The sequence below is a fragment of the Lolium rigidum genome, chromosome 3 (assembly GCF_022539505.1).
Source record: "Lolium rigidum isolate FL_2022 chromosome 3, APGP_CSIRO_Lrig_0.1, whole genome shotgun sequence".
Classification (NCBI taxonomy): domain Eukaryota; kingdom Viridiplantae; phylum Streptophyta; class Magnoliopsida; order Poales; family Poaceae; genus Lolium; species Lolium rigidum.
The window spans coordinates 396,899,402-396,911,309 of record NC_061510.1 but is presented as its reverse complement, the minus strand read 5'-3'; the positions used below and the strand labels follow the sequence as shown (position 1 = coordinate 396,911,309).

At 49.2% G+C, this 11,908-nt stretch overlaps 1 protein-coding gene across 3 annotated transcripts; it reads left to right on the top strand.

The window, feature by feature from the left end:
- Positions 1 to 7,734: 7,734 nt before the first annotated feature.
- Positions 7,735 to 10,541, top strand: LOC124700859 (LEAF RUST 10 DISEASE-RESISTANCE LOCUS RECEPTOR-LIKE PROTEIN KINASE-like 1.5). Of its 3 annotated transcripts, none has more exons than XM_047232921.1 (2): positions 7,735 to 9,654; positions 9,904 to 10,541. In XM_047232921.1, exon 1 carries the CDS (start codon positions 7,735 to 7,737, stop codon positions 9,094 to 9,096), a length of 1,362 nt encoding a protein of 453 aa, XP_047088877.1. In that variant the 3' UTR covers positions 9,097 to 9,654; positions 9,904 to 10,541. The 3 variants fall into 3 exon arrangements, with proteins under 3 accessions (XP_047088877.1, XP_047088878.1, XP_047088876.1); XM_047232922.1 differs by having other exon boundaries at positions 9,900 to 10,541; XM_047232920.1 differs by having other exon boundaries at positions 7,735 to 10,025; positions 10,108 to 10,541.
- Positions 10,542 to 11,908: the final 1,367 nt, after the last annotated feature.

The following is an 11,908-nucleotide window of genomic DNA, read 5'->3' as shown; positions in this document are numbered from 1 at the left end:
AGATACGTGCTACATAGTGATGCCGAGGTACGTCAGGGCTTGTTTTGGAATTTGGATCATACTCGTAAGTATCTTGTTGAGACATCGAGCAGCATTTCTGGTGATCAGAATCGGCACCATCATCGGCAGACATTTTGTTCAGACACATTTGAACATCATTTTCGCGGTGAGAATGGATGTCATTGTTCGCGGGACACATGCATTCACACATTTGAAGCATGGAGCGACGATGATAACTCAGTCAACTTACATCGATAGGCCTCCTAACAAGATTTTCTTTATCTTGTTTGTGCTGGCACGAGCCCCAATATTCAGCTAAAAGTATTGCTACTATTGACTCGCAAACAACTGTTTCTCAGCCACTTCACAAATATTAAAATATGTTTTCTGGGTCATTGATTTAAATTTAAAGCAATTTTCAGAAAACTACAGCTTTTAGGGCTATGGTTTCACTAATAATAACCAAAGAATTATTTCCAGAGAACCAATAGATTTGGGTAAGTGGTTTGGAATAACCCAAAGGACACGAATTTGTTGATTTGACAATCGTTTCGAAGAGTCCAAACCCACTAGTCAAGGTGGCCAGTTATTGACCGGTTTTTCTTTGTATCAGACAGGCTTGAAATCATTTTGTAAATTTCAATTTGTTCTTTACTTGTGGCCAAACTGAATTGAAAATCCCACATTATAAAAAATATTCCCTTAACTTGGATTAAACTACTGTATTTTTTCAAGTCTTTTTTGTTTGTAAACTATCAAAGTTTGATGATATTTGGCCGAAAGTTCCAAAAACTATGAAAATTCTAAATCGATTGTGAAAGATGAGATGAGGATTTCCCAGTTTAGTCACTACGAGTAGTATAAATACTGAACAAGTATTGGCTGTAAGTTACAAAAATACAAAAACCTTAAATCAGCTTGGCGAAATGAGCTCAAAATTTTCCAGTTTAATCACAGCATGTAGTTTGAATCAATGGATTTTCCAGTATTTTTTTTTCACAAATCTGAACTACCTTCTGTCAATAGTTCAGAAAAAGTGATAACCTCCATACGATTCAGTTTAAGTGTGGTCTGATCTTGAGGAGAAAAAACTTAGAGAGAGAGCCTCCCATGCCACGCCGGCATTCAGCTCAAAATGTTGCTACTATTGACTTGCAAATAATTGTTTCTCAGCCACTCGAGAAATATCAAAATATGTTTTCTGGGTTGCTGCTATAATTTGGAGCAAAATTTACAAAACCATAACTTTTGGGGCCAATGTTTCACTAACAATAACCAAAGAACTATTTACAGACAACCAATAGTTTTGGGTGTGTTGTTTGGAATAACCCTAATGATACGATTTTGTTCATTTGATAATGGTTTCGAAGAGTCCGAATCCACTACTGAAGATGGCCGATTATTCTCAAGTTTTTTCTTATATCCGACTGGCTTGAAGCCGTTTTGAGAATTTCAATATCTTCTTTACTTTTGGCCAAATTTAATTGAAAACTCCACTTTATAAAAAATATTCCGGTACTGAGCTTGGATTAAGCTACTGAGTTTTTCCAAGTTTCTTTTGTAAACTTCCAAAGTTTCGATGATATTTCGCCGAATGTTACAAACACTTTGAAAATTTTAAATCGAATGCGAAAATTGAAATGGGGATTTCCCAGTTTACTCTAGGTGTAGTTTAAATACAGAACAAGCTGCGGATGTAAGTTACCAAAATACCAAAACTTCATTTCGGTTAGACGAAATGAGCTCAAAACTTTCCAGTTTAATCAGAAACTGTATTTTGAACTAATGGATTTTTCTAGGTTGGTTTTTCAAAAATCTGAACTAACAGCGGTCGAAAGTTCAAATAATGTGAAAACCTCCAAACGATTCTGTTCAATTGTGGTATGATCTGGAGGGAAAAATCAACCCAGAGAGAGCCTCCAATGCCACGCCGAACTTGGCGCTGGGTCAGGGTTGTCACAAACTGACTAAACCGTGAGATTTGTGTTTCATGAAACAAGTTACTCAGAAGTTGTGGTTTTCTAAAAAAAAACTTAATTCAATTGTGGTTATGTGGGTTGGTTTCGTGAATTTCTTCTCAAATGTGAACCAATCTACCCAAAAGAGGCCTCTCGTGTAAAACATATTACTAGATTGGAACTTTGCTCGATCTAGACCTAGAACATTGGAAAACTTTGGAGAATTTCAATTAATTTGGCCTATCCTATACGGTTGCATATTCTTCTTCTCAGGTGCACGTTGCTTCGCTGAGTGAGACGGATAACTGAATCCGCGTGGTCGTAAAGCGCGCGCCCCCTTCTCTTTCTCTTTTGCTTTCCCTTTCGCATTCTGTAACGCAGTCTCAATTCTGGAAAAAAATGCAGAACACGTCGAGATGCAACAGTTGCCGGCTTGCTGCTGATGCTGCAACTTTGGAAGACAAACAACATCAAAGCTAGAACCCTCTTTTCCCAAAAATAAAAACCATTTTTTTTTAAAAAAAAGCAGCCCTGCCTCGGCTCAGCTCAACGTTGCCATTTCGCCACGAACTAGTCTGGTCCGGGGGACGGCTCATTTCCCCCCCCATCCTGCTCTCCCTCATCCTTATCCTTTGAGAGGCCCCTTCCTCCCACCGGCTCCTCTCCCTCTCCCCTCCGGCGGCCTAGCCGGCCGGAGGCGGCGGGAGAGAGGAGACCGGCCCCCTGTACATAGTAGTCTAGGTTTTACTTCGGTAGGTTGTTTGGCGTTATGCCGGTCTGGCATCTTGCCGTGTATCCGGAGGCTATGGTGGCCGGAGCTCTCGAGCTGCTCCCTGCCGGTGGTGGAGACCTCCCTGCCCATGCTGCTCCGCTGGTTGGAGCCGAAGATGGATGGGGCGTCTTCTTCTGCACCTCCCCCCAATAAGCTCGCCGGAGCTCTCCTTCGACCCGTTCTTCCTAGATCCGGCCGCCGTGGTGGTGGGCGGAGATGGGAGACGACCAGATCTGGAGTTCCAGGGGTGTCCCTCGAAGCTTCTTCTGGCGAAGAGCATCAGCAACGGCGAGGTGGCGCCGTTGCTACTTCTGGCCAAAGGGGCCTCTTCGCACCTTGGAGCTTGGTGCTTCAACGGATCTTCTTCCTCCAGGCTAGAGAGCCACGGAGGATTTACTTCGACCTCACCGTGGCACTGCACGCCGACTTCGCCCCAAGTGGTTTCGTCCCCGGTGACGATCTCGGCGGCCGCGGTAACGAGGTTCAGGCAACGCGTCGGTGGAGAAGGACCCGATCGCTTTTTCGGTTTTCTTGTAGGGTCCTTTTTAGAATTTGTGAGAGCCATGTTGCAATTTCTTTCTTTTTTAGGGTTCTCCATGTAAGCTGTACCCACCGCTAGAAATGAAGTTTCTGGGTCCATTTGGACCCAACCCCTGTTCAAAAAAAAAAAAAAAAGTCTGGTCCGGGGTCAAACTGTTTTATTTTTTTGGCACGGAACACCATAAAGTTGCTATTGACTGGCGTCGTTGTCCGGTGAGCCGTGACCGGCGACCACCGTTCTTCCATTTATTTTTTCTTGAAAATTGCAGGTTTCATCATGTTCTATTTCATATGTTGCACGTGACAAAACACACTTGAAAGGACTTTTTTGTGGTTTTCACTAGGTATTGTTCTAACTTATTGTAATTTCGCCGCTTCATCGTGTAATTAACTTATTAGAATATCTCTAGCAGATCCCGTAAATATCGTTCACATGCGCGAAAAACACGATTTCGGCGGTTCGCACGGGTTGGTCGTTGGGCAGATCCGTAAACTGAATGTCTAAAATAAAATAATTGCATAGCTCCATTCCATCGGCTGCAACTAGGTTTCATCAACATCCCAGTGACCTTGTAGTGATCTATAGGAGTGAGCTGTTGTTTTCGAAAGGTTTTTTTATAGGAGCAAGTTATCGATGTAGCAATTCTAGGCATGAGCTTGAAGAATGTATCTTTGCTCCGTTGCCAATAGGGCTTCGCGGTTTGATCATCGTCAGCAACCGCATCCATGGACACTTGTGACCATGCCCGCACCTAGCAAGTGTCTTTGATTTTGGCGTAGTTCACGACTCTTTTCTTCCTCGGCGATTGAGTCGTATGTTCTTCCTGCCAAGGACGAGGCGCGGTCGTCAGTGCGGCGGTGCCGGTTGGCTCTTCCGGGAGGATCGCCGAGAGAGGGGAAATGTCCATCCCGCCAAAACTCGAGGAGGAGTACATATCGAATGTAGTCTACAACATTTTAGAGTGCAAACTTTTTTGAGAATAATTATATTTGGACATTTTTATTTTTAATATTTTCGTACATAATTCAGCCATTGTCATGCAAGGCTAAGGCTTAACTGTTGTTTTGCTCTCAACCAAGCTAACTTGTTTATTAGAAGATGATCAAGTGGTGAAATTGTAATAAATTAAAGCAGTACCTGATGAAAATCGTAAAAAAAAGTATCTAAAAAATGATGTTTGTGCACCGAATGGAATAGATAGACCACGGTAGAATCTGCAATTCCCCCTCTTTTTCTAACACCGGGCCGGCTTCTAGATCTTTCGTTACCATGATACTACTAGTACGAAGCACTCCTACGGAGACTCCACTTGGTGGCTTGTTGCGTCGGCCATCTCTCCCAGTCCTAATCTAATCAGTAATCACCTCCCCACAGCCTAATGATCCAGCCTACTACTTCTCCTAACCGCGTCTTCTCGGGGAGGCGATAGCGACGACGAGGACGGACGCACCTCAAATTCCACTCTCATCGTCGCTTTCACGGGACCAAAGTCGTCGATCGCTAGTTAACTCTGAATCAGAACCGTGCTTGCGAACGGATTTACGTCGGCATCATCCGAGCATGAGCGCATTAACCAGAGCGGCGGCAGCGACAAGGACGGGGAGCGACCATGGAAGATGGAACCCATCCCGTCCCGACCCACCACCACCGCGGCGCTAGCTGAAACAAACGGGACGGGCGAGCATGGCGTCGGCCCGGCCCCGTTCACCGCCGTTGCGTATGCATGTTCCTGGTTGAGCACTGGTTTAGCCGGGTTGACTCTCTGCCGCTTTCGCTTTTCCTTTCTGTTACGCGTCCGTGTCAGTGTCGATTACAGCAACGCTTTGCTTTGCTTTCGACAAAGCGGGAGCTATGCCACAAGGAAAGAAAAGCCAGAATTGTATGGTCTCTTATTTTCTGTTCCGACGAATCTCAGTATAAACGTAGACACTCATATATACGTACATATATTCGTCTCTATAAACATACGACACATATATCCTACTTCTATGAGCACCAAGAAAGATGCCGAGTCCACTAAATTGTTCCAATGGGTCTGCATTTAGCGTCTGAACACGACGTATGAGCAAGAAGTAGATACAAAATAATAACAAATACGTTATGTTAGAGTAGTACAATATGTGGCCAACATCGATAGAACCAACTATGAGTAGATTTCAAATTTGGTATGTACTCCCTTCGTCAAAGATGTTTTAAACTCTGTCTAGTGTTTCACGGTACTGAGGGAGTATACCATATTTTCTGATGCACCTTTGATGTGAGTTTTGGATATATGATCCAAAAGAGTCTCTCATTTATACACCGGTCATTTGATCGTGTTTTCAAATATGATGGTTACCATTATACGATATGCCTTTGGATATCACACTTGAATGTCACCAACAAACATTGTCCTTCAGCAACATTCTTTGTGCCAGGCCGGCCGGGCCGCTCTCATCCATTCATCGTATCAACGCGACAAGGAGGTGACCGCGTTCCACCGCTCCCCGCTGCGAGGTCTGGAGGGGGTAGGGATCCCCCGCATACGCGTTGCGGCGCTAAGTTTGGTCTACCAGGGTGACGTTTTGGTTCTTTGGCAGCATTTATGGTGGGTCTGCATAGACAAGAAAAAATTTCCACGACGTTTTGTCTATAGCTCGTCGGCGGTGGTCTATGTAAAGGAGGACGTGGGATTGTCTCGTCACTACCCTTATGAAGTGATAGATAGGGCTTTGTCTTTGTGTGGTCGTGGGCGGTGTTTGTATTTTGGTGTGCGAAGTTCTTCACCAACGAGGTTTGACTTCATCGTGGAACTATCACTGTTAGGTCTCCCCTTATCTAGGATCATCGTTGAGCCCTCTTAGTATTTTTTTTTTTACTTCTCGAGAGTGGCCATGTGTTTCTTTTATCATTGTCACCAGTGTTTTATGGTTCCAATCGACAACTTCCCAACTACCGCATGAACAATGTTTCCTTGGCTCCGACGTTCGTCGGAGGTAGAGCTTTGCTATATGCGCGTCTGCCCATGAGTTATGAGTGTAGGAGGAAGGCAACATTGACTTTGACTTTTACAACCGCATGTATTTTTATGTTTATGTATGTGACTTTGATATATGGCCTTTTGGTTAAAAACACACATCACTATCTTCGATCCATTTTAATCGTCGCCGTTTGTGCATGCCCTATATATAAACCTGCATCAATTAAAATACTACTTCTGATCTAAATTAGTTGTTGCAGGTTAAATAAACCCAGACAGGAGGCAATATTTCGTGTAAATCTATGATCATTGGTTTGGATCAGAGAGAGTATGTACATTTGTGTTTCTTGACACGTTTGGCCTGCTACATCATTTGGGATTTTGGGTACACATTGGTGCGTGCACCACCAGTGTACCCAGCCGTTGAAATTGCCAGATGTGTTCCGTGTCAATTCCAAAACAAAATGTCACGAGTCATGATGCAACCGGTCCGGTCCGGTTTGGCCCTAGCGTTGGACCTCCAAACCTTTTAGAAAATAAGAGGTTCAAGGTTCGGACCGATCCTCTCCGTATAGGGTAACGGGGTATCCAAGGATCGCCCCTAGCTAGCTAGCATAGCGCTGTCGAATACAAGGAACAGGGATGTCGGGGACGCGCAGCGGCACGGCGTCGTCCTCCCTTGGCGTGCGGCTGATGTAGTCCCGTATCAACAGCTTTTTGTTCCTCACCGTCGCTACCTCCCTTGTGGGATCCCCTTGCTTCATGCAGCCGTCTCCGGAGCGGCGCCGGCGGCCACACCCGGCGGCGGTGCTCGCAGGCGCGCGTGGCGGCGGCGATGCAGAGGGAGAGAGAGGGCGCGGGAGAACCGGCGGCTCACCCTGGTGCTTCCGGGAAGTTCAGCGACGACTGGGGAGGTCGGAATCGACGACGGCGTCAGCGACCGGCGTCGGGGAAGATCGGCTCGGCGGCAGAAATCCGGGCGTCCTGGCTCGCGTGGCTTGACGGGGAGGACGAGAAAGACGAGGCGGTGACGATGGTGAGGACGGCTTGGCTCGCCGGGGCTCCAAACCGTGCGGCTCCCTTTTTTTTCCGGCGAAGCTGTGTCAATTGCTGTACGGGAGTTGCTGCGGTGGCGCAACGATGAAGACGATGTGGCCGGCGCGTTCATACCGAGGAGCGGTTCGACCCCAGGGTCGTAAGGATCGGAACCTGCTGGACCCTGATTTTTTACGGGCCAAACCTATACCCCAATGGTAACAAAATATAGGTGCGGGACGGAGGTCCAATGGGCCGACCCGGACCAGTTACATCTATAGTCACGAGCCCACGAGGCCACCCCGGAATCGCATTCTCACTGGCCCCACTGCCCATGTGCTGACGTGATAACGACTCGTGCGACACTCTCGCTGGCAACCTGCAGAAGCAAACCTTCCCATTTCCCCTCTCTCCTCGACTCGATCGAACCAACGAACCAGCCTGGATCGCGAACGGCGGCGGAGCCCAGATGCCCCCGCGTCCCCGTCTCCGGCTTCTCCTCCTCCTGGCCGCCGCCGCGCTCCCGCCGCCGGCCGCGTCCCAGCTCGGCGACTACGCCGCCCCTCCTCCCCCGCACCCACGCCCGCACCCGCTAAAAGCCGGGACCGCCGGAGGTGACGGCGGCGGCGGCAGCACCGTGCTCACCACCGCGCTCGTCTCCGTCGCGTCGCTGCTCATCGTGCTCCTGCTCTACCTCTGCGTCGCCATCGCCGTCCGCCGCTTCCGCTCCCGCCGCCCCTGCGCCGGCGGCCAGCCGGAGGACGCCCCGTCCCAAACCCAGTCCTCCCGCGCCGCCGCGTTCCTCCGCCGCCACGGGCTCCACCACAGCCGCCCCTCCTTCACCTACGAGCAGCTCCGCGCCGCCACCGCCGGCTTCGACGCCGCGCGGAAGCTCGGCGACGGCGGCTTCGGCACGGTCTACCTCGCCTACCTCCCGCCCGCCGCCCGCCCCGCCGCCGTCAAGCGGCTCCACATCCCGCCCTCCCCGGGCCCGTCCTTCCCCTCCGCCGCCACCGCCATCACCAAATCCTTCTGCAACGAGGTGCTCATCCTCTCCGCGCTCCGCCACCCGCACCTCGTCCGCCTCCACGGCTTCTGCGCCGACCCGCGCGCCCTGCTCCTCGTCTACGACTTCGTGCCCAACGGCACCCTCTCCCACCACCTCCACCGCGCCACCTCCACCACCCTCCCCGCGCGCCCGCCGCTCCCCTGGCGGACCCGCCTCGCCATGGCGGCCCAGATCGCGTCCGCGCTCGAGTACCTCCACTTCGCCGTCAAGCCCCGCGTCGTGCACCGCGACGTCACCTCCTCCAACATCTTCGTCGAGGCCGACATGCGCGCGCGCCTCGGCGACTTCGGCCTCTCGCGCCTCCTCGCGCCGCCCGACGCCTGCTCCACCGCCACCGGCCGCGAGGTCGTCGTCTGCTGCACCGCGCCGCAGGGCACGCCAGGGTACCTCGACCCGGACTACCACCGCTCCTTCCAGCTCACCGAGAAGAGCGACGTCTACAGCTTCGGCGTCGTCGTGCTCGAGCTCGTCACCGGGCTCAGGCCCGTCGACGTGCGCAGGGAGCGCAGGGACGTCACGCTCGCCGACTGGGTGGTCTCCAAGATCCAGATCGGCGAGCTCAGGGAGGTCGTCGACCCGCCCGTGCTCGAAGAGTGCCCTGCCGTCATGCCCACCGTCGAGGCCGTCGCGGAGCTGGCGTTCCGGTGCGTCACGCCGGACAAGGATGACCGGCCGGACGCCCGAGAGGTGCTGGCCGAGCTGAGGAGGATCCAAGGCATGCTTCCTCCTGAATTGCCCACCCACAACCACAAGGGCTCTTAGACATGGTTTCTGCAGATCAGATAATTTGCGATAGCACTGCACAATCTCGTGCGTTTCTGATGGCTGTGGCTGAAAAAAGATTGGCATCGTCCTTGCATTTGTCGAAGACAAGTGCCTCATGGTGGATGAGACATGTCGCAATCCAAGGTGCGTAGACAGGTTGTAGATACACTCAGCTTAAATGTTACTGTGTTGGTTCTGTGAGCTGATGAAGTAGTATGAGCAAAGCTCTTCAATAGCATTGTGCTAACAGAGCAGGAGTCTTAACTATGTGTTCTTGTAGTAAGCTGTTTATCTGAGGAACTGATGGTATAAAACATCCCATTGGATCTTTGTCAGATCGCAACTAGTAGTAGCTTATATTTTCTGATGACGGTGACTACCCTATCAAATAGTTCACTTGCTCAGGAATATATTCAGTACATTCGTTCTCTGCTCATGCTAATTTTCCAGGGATTATCCCCTTTCATACCCCTATGCTTTGTGGAGCTTCTGTGTGCATCACTGTGTCCTCATATTCGCCTTTTCTCGTGGCTGATTTCCAACAACAATATTCTGGTAAGAGCTGCAATTTTTTTTGCTCTGAACCTGAGTCTGCATCAAACTGTTTGTCGAGAGCATTGTTGATCAGAGTGTGTGTTCTGTGCTAGGTTTCTGGATCATCGTATTAAAGACTGACTTGAATTGAAATGTGCAGTAGGCAATCTTTGGCTGGGGAGTAGTTTTCTTTTCATGCGCTGTAGAAGCTTTTTCAAGGATATGCAGTTGCCCAAGCTGGATCGTATAATCGCAATGTTGGGCAGGAAGCTGCAGGAGCTACGCACTCGGAGTCACCTTGTAGGAGCTGAACTGGGAAGGAAGGAACAGCTCAAGGTTGCTAAAATGGTCTGATCGTGGAAGACACCTCATGCTGCTGAGCGTGAATTCAGGTGTGTTGGTCTTCGGTCCTGTGATTTATGTGATCGGTGCTTCAGTGCAAATACGCCCTGAATGTGCTTCGTGTGGACACAGCGTGGTGCTAAGCCTGCCGCTGGGACGATGTGGATGTGGTTCCCATGCCAACCTCCTGGCTAAAGGATTGGCATTATCCTTGCATTTGTCGAAGACAATTACCTCAGGGTTGGATGACCTGATAAGTGAGAACACATTGCATACATCTGCAGGAAGAAAGCATCCACTTGTCGTTTTGCGAGACTTGATCAAAGGTGCATGGACAAGTTATAGATACATGAGCTCAATTGTGGAAGGATGTTGGTTATGTGAGCTGATGAAGCAGTAGTACGATCAATGCTCTTCTAACTTAGTTTTTTTTAAAAGCTCCTCTGCCTTGTGTTTGGCTGCAACTTGTGATCATGGAACAGGAGTCGTAACTCTGCTCTTGCCAAAATGAATACCTGTAAGTGGTTTACCCAAGGAACTGATGGTATAAAGCATCTCATTAGGTCCTTGTCAGATTGCAAATAGTAGTAACTTTTATTTTCTGATAATGGTGACTATCCTATCCGGTAGTTGACTTGCTCAGCAAAAATATTCAGTACATTCATTCTCTGGTCATGCTAATTTTCCAGGGATTACCCCTTTTCATACCCTTATGCTTTGTGGAGCTTCTGTCTGCATCACTCATATAACAAGCAACACTAGGTCCTAGTCAGATCGCAAGGAGCAAATTGTTTTTTTTTCTGATGATTGTGATTGTCTTATCTGACATTTGACTTCCTCAGGAAAATACTCAGTAGTACATTTGTTCTCTGCTCATGTTATTTTTCCAGGGATTTCCCCTCTTGGTACCCCTGTGCTTTGTTGAGCTTTTGTGTGTGTGCATTAGTTCGTCATCATGTTCACATTTTCTCGTGGTTGCTTTCCAACGGTATTATTCTGGTAAGAGCTGCGTGTTTTTTTTTTTTGTTCTGAACCCAAGTCTACACCAACCTGTGTTGTGGAGCGCATTGTTGTTGCTTAGAGTGTGTGTGTGGAGTCCTGTCTCCTGCCTGATTACAAGCTTGAACATTTTGCTAGTTTCTGGGTTGTCTTCAGCAGGACAGCGACTTGAAATGAAATGTGCATAGGTTGCTCTGATGCATATGCAGATCAGGCTGGGGAGTAGTGTTCTCTTCTATGCGCCATGTTGGGCAGGAAGCTGCAGGAGCTAAGTACTCCGAATCACCTTGTAGGAGCTGAACTGGGAAGGATGGAACAGCTCAAGGTTGCTAAAAGGGGCTGATCTGATGCTGCGGCCGACACCTGATGCTGCTGCGTGTGGATTCGGGTGTGTCGGTCTTGCTGCTGTAATTTACGTGATCAGTGCTTCAGTTATAGTGAAAACACGCCCAGAATGTGCTTCTGTGGAGACACGGGCGGTGATGTGCCTGCTGCTGGGAAGAGCTACAGATTGCGTGAGAGGTGTTAGCGCTGGTTCTTCGACGAGGTGGCGCCGTGGCATTGTCATAGTTTTAAAAACCGGACCGGACCGGCGGTTGAACCGGAAAAAACCGGAACCGGAGCCTCCTCTGGTTTTTTAGGCGCACTAGACCGTTCGCGCAGGTGACCCGGAAAAAACCATCTAACCCGCGGTTCGACCAGTGGTTTTAGGAGAAACCGGGCGTAACAGGCCGCCGGTCCAACCGCAGGAAGTCAAATCACGCGAGAAAAATTGAAATGCGGCAGCAGGAATCGAACACGCAACCTTCAAACCAAGGGTCCAGCGAGTAGACCAGTTGAGCTAGGATCGCTTGATGTTCTAATTGGACACGGGACTATTTTGTACAGACCCTAAACGATAGGACTTTGTTGTTTGCAGTGTTCCACTCGATGA

Coding starts and splice junctions, on each gene's coding strand:
- LOC124700859 (XM_047232921.1), top strand. CDS start 7,735: ATGCCCCCGCGTCCCCGTCTCCGGCTTCTCCTCCTCCTGGCCGCCGCC.